The sequence below is a fragment of the Vombatus ursinus genome, unplaced genomic scaffold, assembly GCF_900497805.2.
Source record: "Vombatus ursinus unplaced genomic scaffold, bare-nosed wombat genome assembly UNPS02014945.1, whole genome shotgun sequence".
NCBI classification, from domain to species: domain Eukaryota; kingdom Metazoa; phylum Chordata; class Mammalia; order Diprotodontia; family Vombatidae; genus Vombatus; species Vombatus ursinus.
In genome coordinates this window covers 27,789,122-27,805,155 of record NW_020954723.1, presented here as the reverse complement: position 1 = coordinate 27,805,155, position 16,034 = coordinate 27,789,122, and the positions used below count along the sequence as shown (strand labels likewise).

The following is a 16,034-nucleotide window of genomic DNA, read 5'->3' as shown; positions in this document are numbered from 1 at the left end:
ATAAATTGTTATCTCAGATAGCCCAACAACTGCAGAGAATGCTAGGAAGCAGTGACAAAATATAGGCTTAGACCAGCATTGTATAGCAAATACCACAATAAGTTCTAAATGGATAAGCAACCTAACTATAAAAAGTGACATCAGTTTTTAAAAATAGATGGTGGTTCCTTTCACTATTATGGCTAGGGAGAGGATTCTTAACCAGAGAAGGGATAAAGGTTATCATTTTACAGTAGACAATTTGGATTATGTGACAGTGGAAAACTTTTGCACAAATAAAACTAATGCAGCCAGGAGAGAATGGGAACTGTGGAATAAGGGAAACGTTTGCATCTCTGATAAAGGTCTGATAATCATGATATAACAGAATTTCAGAGTTGAAACGGAACTCAATAATTATCTAGTCCAGCCTTATAAGCAAGAGGAATCCTCACTATAATATTTTTGGCAAGTGCTTATCTTCCCTTTGCTTGAAGATCTCCAGTGAAGGGTAAGCTGCCACCCAGTGAAGCAGCATGTTCTACTTTGGGGTAGCAAAAAAATATCGGGGAGCTCTTCCCTGACGTCAAGCCTAGATTTGCCTTTTTACTATTTCACAGATCATAGATGATGAAAAATACGTAGCCAGAAGAGTACCCTTAGCCTAAGCTCAGTGTGGTTCACATAGATCATGAATTTAATGCTGTAAGGGAGCTTAGTAGTCCACTAGTCCAACCCCCTTATTTTACAGATAAGGAACCTGAGGCCTCAATAGGCAAAATGACCTGCCCAAGTTTATACAGGTTGCAAGTGGCAGAGCCAGGATTTGAACCCAGAATCTTTGTTTCCAAATACGTTACTCTTTCCATTGTACCACAGTGCCCTCCTATGCTGTATTCCATACGTATTTCAAAGTCAATATATGGCCAAAACAGAAGTTATTATCTTTCCCACCAAACCCTATCCTCTTCCCAACTTTCCTGTTACCATTAAAGCTACTTCCAAGGCTTTTGCAAAGTTGGTGTCATCCTTGACTTCTCACTCTCATCCCATGTATCTGATTTGTTGTCAAATCTTATTGTTCCTATCTTCATATCATCTCCTATTTATGACCCCTTCTTTCTATTCACATAGCTGGTACAGGCCCTCATCACCTTTCACCTGTACAATTGCAATAACCTTCTGGTTGATCTCCCTTCCTTAAGCCTTTCCCCTATTATAATCCATTGACCCTTCATTTTTCTAGTGATTTTTCCTAAAGCATAGATCTAACCGTTCCTTCCCCTTTCCTCACTTAATGAACTCCAGTAGCTCCTGTCACTTCTAGGATCAAATACAAGTTCTCTGTTTGGTATTTAAAACCTTTCACAATGTGGCCTCCCCATACTTTCCCAATCTTCTTACACTTCCCTTTATATACTTTAAGATCTGGATATGTTGGCTTATTAGTTGTTTGTCATACATGACACTTATCTCCCAACTCCATGATTTGGCCTTGACTAATTCGGCTCAAATTCTGCCTTTCTCAAACCTGTATTTGTTCTCTTTGCTGGTAGGATCTTCCACTGAGATTATTTTCCATCTATTCTGTACATATCTCGTATGTACTTTATTTGTGATTATAGATGCCTTCCCCACTAGAATGTGAGCTTCTTGAGGTTAACGGCAGTGTTTTTGCCTTTATATTCCTAGTGCTTTGCAAAATTTCCTGGCACTTAGTAAAAAATTAATAAATACTTGTTTACTGACTATACTTCTTTTAACACAATCCAAGATTGCCCCTTCACAGTGAAGAACATAAGAGTAGTTGCAATTTACTAAAACCTCTGATCTTTTTTTAGACAAACTGCTTTTTTAGAGTTATGGGACGTTTTAAGTTGTTATCTGCTTTGCCATTGGTCCTGCCTTGCTATTCATTTATTAATCTTTCAGATGACATTTATTAACCTTCTGTTTAGTACAGATTGGCCTGCTAGGTGGTTGGACTTTCACCGTTTCTAGGAAAGTTCTCTTTTTGATTTTCTCAGTACATGGGATAAAAATATTGAAGCTGTCCTGATGAGGTAGGCATGATTGATATGTTACTGATTATATTGAATTTTTAATAATTAAAAAAATTATTGAACCATTCCTTCTCTTCCCTGGAATAATATTTCTTAAAATTATACTTTCCATTCTCTGATATACTGATAGAAGCATTCCAAGCAAAAGAAAAGAAAAGAGAAGAAAAAAAAACCCTTACATGTGCCTCGTGTATTTTACTTGAATAGCTCTGCCATATAGAGATTTTTCAACAGTTTAGTGTTTTATTTCCCTTTCTTCCTGGTCATTTATAGGACAGAGTGACCTCTGAATAACTTTTACCTCCCTCATTTAAGAATAAATACAAAAACACAATTTCCATCTAATAGGGTAATATTCAAAAGCGGTACACCACTAGTATGTTAAGCTGTGTTCTTGATTCCTTATTTGAGAAATTTATTTCCTAAAGTTTATCAGCACATAGGAAAGTGTCTCTTTGCAAAGTGCCTTTACAAGCTTTGTTTATTAACTTGTCAGAAATTATCTAAGCTACATGTAATATGCGTGTTCCCAAATGTTTCAAGAGTGCTATGGAAGACAAATGAGATGCATGATCTAAGAAGGGATGTAAGATGTTCCATTTTAAAAAATAAAAGTTATAACTTAATATAGAACATGATATAAATATGGATGTTTTAAAGAGAAGTTTCTTAATTTCTTGAGAAAATTAGCTTTTTACAGGAATCTATTGGCCTTTTCTTATTCCTCATTCTTCTTTACCTCTCTGGTGTTTGAAATTGTCAAACACCGCTTCCTGTTTTCATGACACTGATGTCTCGGGGTTCTTCTACCTGTCCGACTGCTCTTTCTCAGTCTCCTTTTATGATCACATTTGTGATCATTCTACCTGCAGGTGTCCCTCGAGACTCTGTTCTGGGCCCTCTTCTCTTTTGCCTCTCTGTTATCCCACTGATGAGATGATCCCCTCAGTCTCCTGGGTTCATGACTATGCAGATGTTTCCCAGTTCTCTATATTCAGCCCTAATGTCTCTCTGGAGCTCTAGTCGTGCATTTGGATTGCCCTTTGGACATCTCAAATTGGATGTCCCATTATCATCTCAAGTTCAACATGACCAAAACAGAGTTCATCTTCTCCCCCAAACCTCACCTCTTTCCATCTTTCTTAATACTGTTGACTAGATCACCATACTCCAAGTAACTCAAACTTGAAAATTCATCATTCTTCACATGAGGTTTTATCATTTATTCCTCATTCTCTCTCACACAGCTATATGCAGTGTTTGCCAAGTCCTCTTCATTCAACCTTCACACCATCCCTTAATGCAATTCCTCATTACTTCACACTTAAACTACTACATTAGCCTTCCAGTTGGTTTCCCTGCCTCAAATCCTTCCCCTCTACAAGCCATTCTCCTTTCTGCTGCTGAAGTATTTTTCTAAAGCCCATGTCAACTCCCTTCTCAGTATACTCCAGAGACTCCAGGATCAAATATAAAATTCTCTGTTTGGCTTTTACTGTCCTTCCTCATCTGTACCTCCTGGCATTCTGGAAGTCTCAGGTAAAATACTGTCTTCTTCAATTTCCTTAATGCTAATGCCTTCCCTTTACTGATTATATCCAATTTATCATGCATATATCTTGTTTGTAAATACTTCCCTATGTGTTGCCCCCAATTAGAGTGTGAGCTTCTTGATGGCAGGGACTTTTTATCTTTCTTTGTCTGCCTATGGTTAGTGCAATACATTACACATACAAGGCACTTAATAAATTCTGGTGTTGACTTGATATTCATCCCACATATCCAGTAAGTTGTTAAATCTTTTCATTTCTGCCCTCACAACATCTCTCATATATGCCCATTTTCCTCCCATTCACATATCCATCACCATAGTACAGGTCCCCATCACCTCTAATTTGAACAGAAACAGTCACTTTTTTCCTGATCTCCCTGTATCAAGTCTTGTTGCTCTAATCTAGTCAGCTTGAACTGTTTTGCTTTCCGTTTTTTTATGTTCTATGTTTGTGAGTACTTTAATAAACTTAACTATAAGGTTTTTCTTTTGTTTTGCTTTACTTTAAGTGTAACTCTTGTCAAAGGTGATATAAGTGGCCTAATTACATTTTTAGTGATTTTTCCATTGTCATAGTTAAGAAGTGGGGAACCTTGGCCTCACAGAACAAATGGGATTCGTTCTGTGAAGTTTGGATTCAGTCAAAGGGCCGCGCTCGAAGAGCTCGAGGGCCACATGTGGCCTCGAGGCTGCAGGTTCCCCACTTCTGTCTTAGCTGATAATCCACACCCAGGAAGCCTAGGAAAAGGTGTATTTCTTCCTTGCTTTGGAAATAAAGACACACTCCAGTGAGTCAACCTCATCTGTAGAGATCGTTGGTCATTTACAGTCATGATCAAACAGGACAACTAGATTTGGCTGCTCCCTCAGCACTGAATGGTTTCCAGTATGGGATATCTAGTGTTCTCATCGTGGCTTTGCATTTTCTAGTTTGTTTTTCAGTATAATCTTCTTTGGCTACTGCAGAAAGGGGAAAGTAGGTGTCCTTAACCTGCTGTCAATGAAAATTTTCATTTTGAGTGTGTGTGTGTATGTGTGTGTGTGTGTGTGTGTGTGTGTGTGTGTGTGTAATCAAATTGTATTTCACTTGATTTCCTTTATCATTCCTTTTTCACTTATTTCCTTTATAATCCTTTGTATTTTATGCATTAAAAACATTCCGAGAAGGGGTCCATAAGCTTCACCTAGCTTCCAAAGAGTTTATGACCCAACACAGGTTAAGAACTACTGATCTAAGGTTTTTCTGGTCTGTCAGTTCCTTCATCATATTAGGCACATTTGACTTAATTAGATTAGGCAGCTTCTCTTTCTCTTTGCTGCACCTGCCAAAACTGGCTTCACAACAGTTTGTCTAGGGAACAAGAATCCACATATTCTCTCTCTCCGAGAGAGTCCCATTTATCAACATCAGGTTTAAGTATGATGACTACTAATTCTGATGTTCTTTCTGTATGCTATCCAGCAGGGATGGTTCCCCACCCAAGTCATTACTTCCTACTTGTTCAAAACACTCAGTTTCTCAAGAATTGTCACATGACCAAATTGCAACTCAATGAGATTTTTCCTCTTACCTTTGTCTATTACTAATCCCACCTGGGATAGAAGTTTGGGAAAAGGAGGAACAGAAATCATTAATATTGTGTTTTCAGTTGATTTGTTCATTTCTCTGCTGATGGATTTTAGTAATTAAGCATTAGGAAACATCAATCAACTAGCAATAATAACAATCAACTCATTCTCTATTTAAAAATAATTAAAACAAAAAAACCATCTACCAGCCACTACTAGATACGTTATTCTTTTGATACCGTGAAGTAGAATATCATTATATATATATTCCTACACATTTTGTTTTCCAACCCTAAATTATCTAAGTTGAAAGCTATTTAGGCTTAGTTAAAGGGAAAAGCATTGATCAATATCTGAAACTGTTCCTATGAATGAGTGAAAAAGTATTTGTTAAGCATTTGCTATGTACTACACACTGTGTGATATGATGGAAATATCAATTAAAAAAGCAAGACAGTTCTTGCCTTCTAGAGACTTACCTTCTAATAGGCAAGGACAATGATATCCTCAGACTGTGTTCCTTTATGCAGTATATTTAAAAGTCAGCAGCTGTATATGTCAGGATCTTTTCAGAGAACACGAAGGTATTATCTCTATCATTCATCTGTCCCTACAGTCTTTCCCTACCTAATGACTCTTGCCTTCCTGCCAATAAACGTGATTAAATCTCCCCTCTGTAACTTGTACTTGACCTTCCTCCATCTCCTAAGCCTTTTCTCTCTTTCCTTAAGAATAACTGCACTTACTTGCTGCTTCTGTTCCCTTGCCCACTCACTTCTCCATAGTCTAGCCTCTGATCTCACCATTTGGCTGAAGCTCCTCTCTCTAGGACTATTATGTCTTTTTAAAAAAATTGTCATTGATAACTTTTTTGGTTATATCACATGAATTTTTAAATTGGTCTATCCTGTCCAGGGAGCCATCCTTTGTAACTAAGATTTTAACAAGAAGGAAATCCAATAGTTTTTCATGTTTGTTTTCATGTTACCTCCACCATTAGACTGAGGGTTCTTTAAGAGCAGAGACTGTCTTTTGCCTTTCTTTGTAACCCCAGTGCTTAGCACAGTGCCTGGCACGTAGTAGGCACTTAATAAAAGCTTATTGACTGACTGAATAACATTGACCGCTTCTGACAACACATGAGATGCTTCTTCACATCTGTAGCAATGAGAAGGAGGTGCATTTTTTCTGCTCTCTTCCCAGCCAAGACCGATCCTTATAGCTACACAGTGTTTAGTTTCCTTGTATTGCTATTTTCACTTATATTGTCATCATCATCATGTGTATTGTTTTCCTTATTCTGCTTATGTCATTTGACATTTGTCCCTATATCTGTCTGTCTGACTTCTTTATATCCATACTTTAACAGCACGGTAAGATTATCCTTTCTTTTTTTTTTTTTTTTTTAACCTTCTTGGAGAACATGTCTACCTTTAGGACCTCTGGACCAAAAGATCTATTGTAACAATTCATATCTCTGCCCACGAGGCAATAGTGTACCTATTTCTCCATAGCCATATCAATATTGAATTTGTCACTTATAACTATCTTTGTCAGCTCAATGGTCAAAAAGCAATACATGACAGCTCTAAATTACATTTTTCTAATTATTAGAGATTTTAAATCATTTTTTATGGCTCTTAAACGCTTTCAGTTTTTTTCTTTTCATTGTTGTCTGTTTATATACTTTGCCCACTCATCTGTAAAATGGGAATAATAGTAGCACCTGCCTCCCAAGGTTGTTATGAGGATAAAATGAGATAATAATTGTAAAGTGCTTAGTATAGTGCCTGGCACATAGTAAGCGCTATATAAATGTTAGCTATTATGATTATCATCTAGTAGGAAGTAGATCTTATTTCTAAATTTGCCAGTCAGTGTAATTCAGACTCCTCATAGATACTTTTTCCTTTGGAATTTATTTAATATATATTTTCTGTAGATAAAACAATATAGAGAAGAGTTTCCAAGTTCTCCCCTTGATAACAATTTATTCATTGATTCATGTAAAAGAAGGATAGGAAAGAGAATGATGGTGCTTTTCTTAAAATGAGGGCAAAGGAAGGCCAGTCAACAAGTATTCATTCAACATTTACCATGTGCCAAGTTCTCTACTGAGAATACAAATACAAGCCAAAAAAAAGATAGTCCCTGCCCTCAAAGACTTTAAATCTCCTGGGAGAAGATAATTCAATGGAAGCTGGAGAGGCAGGGGAAGGAGACAAAAAAGGGAGAAGGTACTTGATGCAGGAGTCATGCCTGAGGAAGTCCCGTGGAGATGGAACAGCATTACAGCCTGTACAGAAATGAAGACATCTTTGTCTTGAGCCTCCTTAAATTAGAGGTTCTGGGAAGAGTCAGCCAATCAGAAGGTGAAGACCTTAAGGGCAGAGGACACTTCTAGTGTGATAAGTAATTTGGGGCTGGAGCAACTCCTAAAGCAAGGAGGTATCTATGGCATGGTAGGCAAATTCCTGTGGAGAAGAGTTATTAGCATTGCATTTGTTCTGCAACTCTTTTAACCCGTTTGCAGAAAAATAGTCTAAAATAATGCTTTGTGTTCTGAGATAAGTCAGAACTGTTTAGTCTTCTTATCAGCTTCTATCCAGACCTTTGAGTAATGAGTTCTCCAACAACAGGAAATAAAATGCACATATCTAACGCTGTGTTCAGGATTTGGTACTTTTTCAAGCATATTTTGATTTCATCACTGTGGTTACTCCAGTACAATACTCCTACATGCCTCATTAGATAGTTTTACTGGGTCACTGTGACCAAAAAAATTAATCCTGTAAAGGTCAATTTTCTGGTGATTAGCCTCTCTAAACTTAGTTATGAGAAAGCAGGAGACATTTAGTTCTTCACAGGGCCTCTCCCATAAGCCTTTCTGACTTAAGGTACTGCTACATCACAGTGAAGCCTTGGGACTTTAGTGGAATGCATGTTTAGGATATATTTTTAAGAAATCAACCCAAGATAACATTCTTGTTTACTTTATAGAGTTATACCGTTTCCTAATTTTTTATCATGCTAAATGTAAATATTTTTTCTTTTATGTAGTTCCTTTTCATGTTCCTAACTCAGTTTCTGGAAACTATTGAAAAACATTAGGAAAACTGAGTGGTTTATAAAAGTACAGGGGAGGAAAAAAAAGGACAACTTGGTACCAAAGAGGGTCCATATTGTAAATGACAAAAACTGCCAAGAAGAGTTCAATAAAATTTTAACAGTTTCTTTTCTTCAGGTTGAAGAATCAGGTTCATTGTCTTCCATATTAATTAGCAGCTCTGGTTAGGAACAAGCAGATATAAAAAGCACAATTGTGAGAAATGAATACAAAATGCGATTTTTCTCCTGGTTAATTAACTTTAGTTAAAAGAAGTTTGAAAAGTACATGTCAAAATTGATGCTTTCATTTTCAGATTTAGAAATGTACTTGATCAGTTCTGCAGATTTTAGTAGCAGGAAGTTTAATAATAAAGTTTTTCCCAAGTCAGATTCATATAGGCATCTAATTTGTTTAGTTAAGTTGAATACTTACTTATAGCAATATATGAAATTGACTTTTGAAAAATCAGGCATCCAGGAGAGATTCTCCCCCTCCCCCACACACAATGTTACATATTAAGTATAAGTGGTATTATTTTATTTTTTTCCCAAATGACTTCATAATTCAGATTTTTAGTTATGTATGTATTTTGCCTTAGTATTTAAGTTTTCTTAAATATCAATGGTTGGTAGTGATTTATATGCTCAAGGGCAAAGCTTTGGCATAATATTGTAACTCTTTACTTGAGAGTATCTTTACAAATATAGTAGGAAATGATCACGTAATATTAGGTTTTGGAGGAAGATTGGATGATGTAGCTATTGTGTTTCACAAGAGCATCAGCTAATGCTCATTACAGCTTTTAACATCTCAAGGGTATGAATGGATGAGACAAGAATCAGAGGCAGAGTATATCACCATTTCCTGCAATCCATTAAACACCTCACACAGCTTACCAGAGCTTAGCAAAGAATAGATTTGTCATTCAGTTGTATTTTTTTGTAGTTTTTGTTTCTGATACCAGGCATTTTGTGGGTAAATTTATTCCGAAACTTAAAAATTAATTGTTTTAAGGGAGAGGAGCTTGTTTTTTTTTTTCTTGAAAAAAGGCCAAAGTAGAGGATGTACTGACAAGATTCTGAAGAGTCCTAGAACTTTTCATAAAAACTTGGTTCTGCCGTGCTACAGAAACACTTGTTGTATAGCTGTCTATTGATTAAAAGATTGAAGTGCTTCCCTGTAGAACGATAGAACGTAGCAAGTATTTCTCAGTCACCAATAATTTACTAGTATTTTGAAAGATAGTGAGGATTCTTATTCTAAGTAATTTATTTCATTTGTTAAATATCTTTTTTTCTTGCAGCTGATTCAACTGGTACCCATTCTCTTTATACAACATACAAAGACTATGAAATCATGTTCCACGTATCTACTCTGCTGCCATATACACCTAACAACAAGCAACAGGTAGGAGACCGATGCTGTTTACATCTCCCACATTCCATGTCCCCAAAAGCCTAAGTGGCAGAATTGCCAAATATCAAACTAGAGTTTAATGTTGCACCTGTCACAGCAGCAGGAAGCATTCTACTTTGTGGAAGTAAGGAATGGCAAATGAGCTGAAAACAAAAGAAGAGACAAATTCTAGGTTAACAGCCAGGCAGTTAGCTTTGTGAATTAATTATTTGCCTTTCACCCACGGGGATTGAGGTTTCCATGAAATCGGAAGAGAACAAGTTGAAATAATGGTGATTAGATGCCTCTGCGGGGTTTCAGAGAACATGTATGTGTGGGTGATGTTTCATCTCAAGAAGCCTAAGTACAAAAATCAAGACGGTCTAATGTTGCATTACCCATTGCAGAGCAGGTTTGAAGAGAAATAAAAATAAATAGATAATGGAAGAAACTCCGTGTTCTTTGTTACAAGTATTCATTTGTAGACAACAGTGAACTTTCACCCAGAATCTAGTTGCAGGGGGAGGCATATGGTTGTGTGTAAGCAATTTAAAATATATGGTGTCCAAGTTGGAATACAGAGACGTCATGGTTGAGATTCATGTCCTTTCAACAGATGTTGTAAATACCAGCTATGGTCCTGTTTTACAAATAGCTGAAATTACCGTTTTTGTTAACCGAGACTATCACCCCACCTCCCACTCCCATTTAGCAGAAGGCAGTCAAGCTACTGGATAGACTTTTATGTCAGCAGTATATAGTCAAGTACTGAGATAATCTATGCTTCTAAATTGTAGATTTGATTAAATCTTTGGAACACATGCTTATGATGTAATTTTTAAAATCAACCCAAGATAACCAATTCTTGTTTATTTTATAGGATGACAGCTTTCTAATTTTTTTTTAATTGTGCTATTTGTAAATATGTTTCTTTTATAAAGCTCCTTTTCATGGCCCTAGCTCAGCTCCTGGAAACTATTGAAGAGCATTAGGAAAGCTGAGTGGTTTATAAAGAACAACTTGGTACCAAAGGGGGCTTATAATAAGTAATAATCGAGTATTTATGATCACAAACATATTCAGAAATAGACAAACCTGTTTACTTCTTTGGTCAGAATGGTTTTGTGTGTTCATTTATATTCAACCCTATTTCTGAATTCCACTGAGTGAAAAATAAGGAGAGGAAGGGGGAAATGATGTGCAAAACTATGAGGCAGCTTTCCTGAATTATCCAGGGTATGGACTTTCTGGTGTGGTTTGTTTGGGTGTTGAGAAGGATCTTGTTTGAAATCAAAGAGCATCAATAAAGGACAGCCAAATTTGACTAAAAACTAAAAATTCTTTGCATGAAAAGCTCATAGTTTTAAAATATTTAGTCTGAATACTGTTACACAGAGCCTTACTCTTAAGCAAGGAGTTTTAAGAAGTAGAAAATTTGTTTAGATAAGAAGTGGACAAATAATGTTTTATGATTTGCATAGTACTTCTATCACAGCAACTCTATGAGATGGGTACTGCAAATATTATTTCCATTTTGCAGATTAGAAAATTGAGGCTTAGATCTCTGTTATGACATGACGAGAGTCACAGAGCACCCAAGTCTTAGGCTTTTCCCTCTGAGTTCTGTGTTCCTTCTGATCCATGCTGCCTCTTTATGGTTACATTTCCTTTTTTTTAAAATCTTATTTTATTGATATCTTTTATACTTCACATTTTCTTCCTGAAAGTATCTTTTCTGTTCCCCTACCCAATATGCCCGTCTTTGTAATGCAGATATCAAAAGATAAAAAAAAGTAATTGAGCAAAAACAAAACAAAACAAAAAAAAGCCAACCATTTTTGATATATACCACACTCCACATCCATAAATCTCTACCCCTCTAATGAAGAGGAGGTGAATTTTCTTATGTCTTCACCAGGACCGGACATGAGTGCTATGATTACATGACATTTAGTTTCTCTCTTTTTATTTGTCCTCACCACCACCCCAAACCCCCAGTTACATTGTTGTACTGTTTGGTAGTTTTTTACATTTTTTTTTAATTTAGTTTTTTAAAAATCCTAGTTTTACTTATTTCACCGCTTTTAATGTGAATGTCTTCTCATTTCCATTGCTTTATTTCTAACCAAAAGAACAAAGTGTTTGTAAGAGCCAGTTGACACTTTGAAAACAAAAAATAAATTTTAACTTTTGCTCAAAATAAAGATAAAAAATATATATATCCATAAATCAGTATGTGGAGAAGGGGAAAGCAAATTAGCATTCTAGGTATTCAAAAGTAAAAATGTGGCCTAATATAGTAACAATGGGTTTTTGCCTACAAGGAAAGAATTCTTTATCAGGTATTTATACTGACTTTCCTAATTATTTTATGAAGTAAAAAGAACATATTTTTGGGGGGAGGGGTGTTAGTTACTGTAGGAATTTAGCCTTCAAAAATGTCTTTGAAAGAGTTTAATACTGTATTTAATTTTAAGTACTATCAGATGGATAATTTTCTGTCTTTTATTAAGAAAGAGGATGACATGTTCAGTTTTATATTTTCTAATGTTACTATTTTATATCCTAAGTACATGCTTGGTTAACGGTTTAGTCAGGCACAAGATAAAAATATTTTTTGTACCACTTACTTCTTAAATTTCTATTTTGGCTATGCCAAAATTAACAGATTTTTCTTCACTGTTGGAAAAAAAAGAGTGTGTTATTGTTGATTTTTGCTTACATTGGAAGAAAGAATATGTCTAAGAGTATGTTATAAATATGTTAATATTATGTTTAATTGACCTAAATTTCTAACTAGATTAGTACTTTAATTAAAGGTAAGACTTATGCTACAAATCATGTCAGGTAGCATTGGTTTGTTTGAACTTCCATTGAAATCTCTTCTCTGCTTTTAAAGGACACTGACTTTTTAAGAGTTGAGGTTTTTGGGTCTTTTGAGTATCCTAAATTTGAAATATATTTTCCTGGAATCCTGACTCATTCCCAGCTTCAGAGTCCATCCTACAGAGCTCATGTTTCTCTCAACAGACTCCAACTACCGTTCACTGATAGTTCTGATGTATTCTTTGAATGCCATGATTTAAGCAAAGAAAATTGCTTTATGGTACAGATTGAAATAATAAGGCAAGATAATATGAATTTGCTCTCCTGAGTTTTTGTTTCTTTTTAAAGTAATACTATATTAGGGTTTTCCTTTTTTGTTTTTTAATTAAAGGTTACCAGCATTACTATAGCCATGCTATTCTAGGAGAATGTTAGAAAGAACACTTAATAAGAAGGACAGTTTTTGAAACGTGGCCACCAGTTTTTTGTTTTTGTTTTTAAAATTTGAATACTGTCACTCAAAAAAAGACTTTTTATTGTGAAGCAGCAAATGACCTTTTGAAGCAGTTTTCATCATAATTATAGGAACTATTTAAGCTTGAAATTTAACCTCCTTCAAAATTGTTATATCATTCCAGAATGTTATTAATTTCTACATCATTAGCTTGTACTGTTAAAACTGTATTTCAAATTGCCCTAGCAAATTTTTTTTGATAATTCTAACTAAACCAGCATGTAAATTGTATTGTAATTACTTTAGCAGTTTTCATCATTACAAATCTTCCTTGTACCAGTCTCTTCCTTATGTGAGAGTTAAAGTTGTTGTTATGAAAAACTGGTATTTAGATGTGCTGGCATATTGTCTAATATGTCCAGGATTGGCTTAAAATTCTTATGCACTCTCTGAAAATGTCAGAGTTTCCTTTTCTCATTTCCTTTAATTTAGGAAAGTATAAGGCAAAATAAAGTTTTGACAGTAGCTATTGGATTTCTTTAATGTTAGTAATCTGTAATTAATTTTTAAAATAAAAAAGAAAATGGAAAAATGGATAGCCTCAGTGAAAATATTTTCCTGTTTTCTTTTTTTAGCTCCTACGGAAGAGGCACATTGGAAATGATATTGTAACGATCGTTTTCCAAGAACCTGGAGCCCAGCCCTTCAGCCCAAAGAACATTCGTTCTCACTTCCAGCATGTTTTTGTCATTGTCCGAGTTCACAATCCCTGCACTGACAGTGTCTGTTACAGGTAGCTATTACTACTGCGTCAGTGAGGGGTTGGGTGGAAATTGGCTAATGGTTGTACACATTACTACCTGAAATGGAATATTCTGTCTGTTACTGTTCATTAGCTAGTGCTTGTGAATGACAAAGCTCATTCTCAGATATAATCTAGTGGCATCACTGTTCTCTGTATTTGTTGGTTTGAATGCCTGCACTCTTCCATTTGGACCTTCTTTTTGGGTGCTGTACTTCATTTACACCATCGGTTTAACAGATAGCTAATTGTTCATATTGCAAATTTTATTTTGCCTTTAAAAAGTAGGAGGAAAGGGATAATACATAGAAAAGAGGTATTTTTTAAAAAAAATTTTTTTTAATAGGCCCACAGCTTTCATGTAGACCTTTAATTCAGTCTGTACATTTCTGTAAGTTATATTAGAGATACTATATTCCTGTACAATATTAAAAGTTGGCAACACAGTCATAATTTTGTAAATTAAATAATACTTGATCAGTTCATGAGTGCCATATTCTATGCATATATCTGTGGTGATTTTATACAAACGATGCACCACAAATTGTTGCCCTTTTGACACATGCAAGAAATAGTCAATGAATGATAATTACTCTTAAAACATGGAGGTAAGGTATTCTGTCCTTGTGGGGTAGTTACAGTGAATATTGAAGGCGATAGAGATGGCATTAGGACAAATGAGGAGGCATTGAACAAAGAACCAAGTTTGAGGTTATGATGAGAAGACTCCCACATTTTGGAAATATTTTTTATCTTGTCCTACTCTTTTCAGTTGTGAAACTTTTAGCTTGTCATCTCCCTAAGCTTGACAATTTGGCCCTTGGTTACTTTTTTTTATTAATAGCTGTCCCCAAAATAGCTAACTATTCAAAAAGGTGGACAAAACAAAGCTGCATCTGTCAATAATTAATTTTTGAGTCAGATCTGATTTCAAATCTGTGTTGCAAGGACTTTTCAAAAACTATACACTGAAATAAAAATTACAAACTAAAGCTCTCTCTTCAACTTCTTATGAGTTTATTTCTCTTGTAATATATGTTGTTTTCCTCAGTAGAATGTAAGCTTCTTGAGGCCAGGGGCTGGTTTGTTTTTGTCTCTTTATCCTAAGCACCTTTCACGATGCCTTGCACCTAGATAAATGCTTATTAAATGTTTGTTGAAAAAACACATAAAAGTATAATCTCTTGAGGCTTTGAGTTAATGTATTATTATAGATAGAAAAATGTCAGTCAAGCATTAGAATACTCCAGAATGAAAATATAAGATGTTTATAACCCACCGGATCCTAGATATAAAGCAGGGTAAAGTATAATCCAGGTAACAGTGAGAGAAAAACCAATTACAATTTGCTTTTAATTCTTCTTCCTCTTACTATTTCCGTTGCCTTCTATTACAAACAATCACTCTAGGAGTTTAAAGGATGGAGAAGTCACTATGACCTTGCCCAATTAGGAAGTAATTTGTGATAGAAAGAAGACTTGAGCTGAATTTTGAAGTCTTTGCACTGATAGAGAGGAAGGGGAAGAGCATTCCTTTCAGTACATGAATTTAGATCAGAGGAAGCAAGTGTGGCTAGAAATTCAGGTGTAGAAAATGAAGTCAGTATAAGGTTACAGAAGTCATGCTTATCAATTTTTCAGATGACCCACCATTGACAAGAATAGCTAATAACATTAGCTGACATCCTAGGGAATAACATAGGGATAAAAGTCCTACATGCAGGTTCAAAAAATGAACTGCATGATTACAAAGTGGGATATAAGGAGGTGAAGTATGTTTATTTAAAAAAAAAGAGAGATCTTTAGGTTTTTAGTGATCTGGCAGCTGGGTATGGTTAAGCTATAGAATATTACAGCCAAAAGTATCAGGGCAGTATCAGGTTGCATTTGTGGAACTAATGCACAAAAAAATGTAAATGATCATCTTCCCATAGTCTGCATAAATCAAGTCACATCTGGAGTGATGTATTTATTTCAAAGAGCCACATTTTAGAAAGGGTGTGGACAAGTAGGAATGTGTGCCTAGAAGAGGCTTCAGAATAGTGGGGGAACTGAAGACTGTGCCGTATGAAGGTCGTTTTGAGAAGCTGGGGTTGTTCGTTCTAAAGGAAAGAAGACATATCAGGGGTGGAGGTGTGACAGGGATAATAAATGTCTTCAAATATTTGAAGGCTGTCCTGTGGGAAGGAATGAGATAGATTTGCTTGTATCTGGAGGGTAGAGCTAGAAACAGTGTATGGAAGTCACAGAGATACAAATTATGGGCTTTGTCTGAAGAAAATCTTT

General features: G+C 35.5%; 1 protein-coding gene across 7 annotated transcripts in view; it reads left to right on the top strand.

Annotated features, from left to right (window-relative positions):
• Window positions 1-16,034, top strand: part of SIPA1L1 (signal induced proliferation associated 1 like 1) — a 375,977-nt gene that overhangs the window by 253,873 nt on the left and 106,070 nt on the right. For all 7 annotated transcript variants that reach the window (XM_027844736.1, XM_027844738.1, XM_027844739.1 and 4 more), the window contains 2 exons: window positions 9,576-9,679; window positions 13,583-13,740. In XM_027844736.1, coding sequence (XP_027700537.1) covers window positions 9,576-9,679; window positions 13,583-13,740 — 262 coding nt within the window. The remainder of the gene's footprint in view (window positions 1-9,575; window positions 9,680-13,582; window positions 13,741-16,034) is intronic.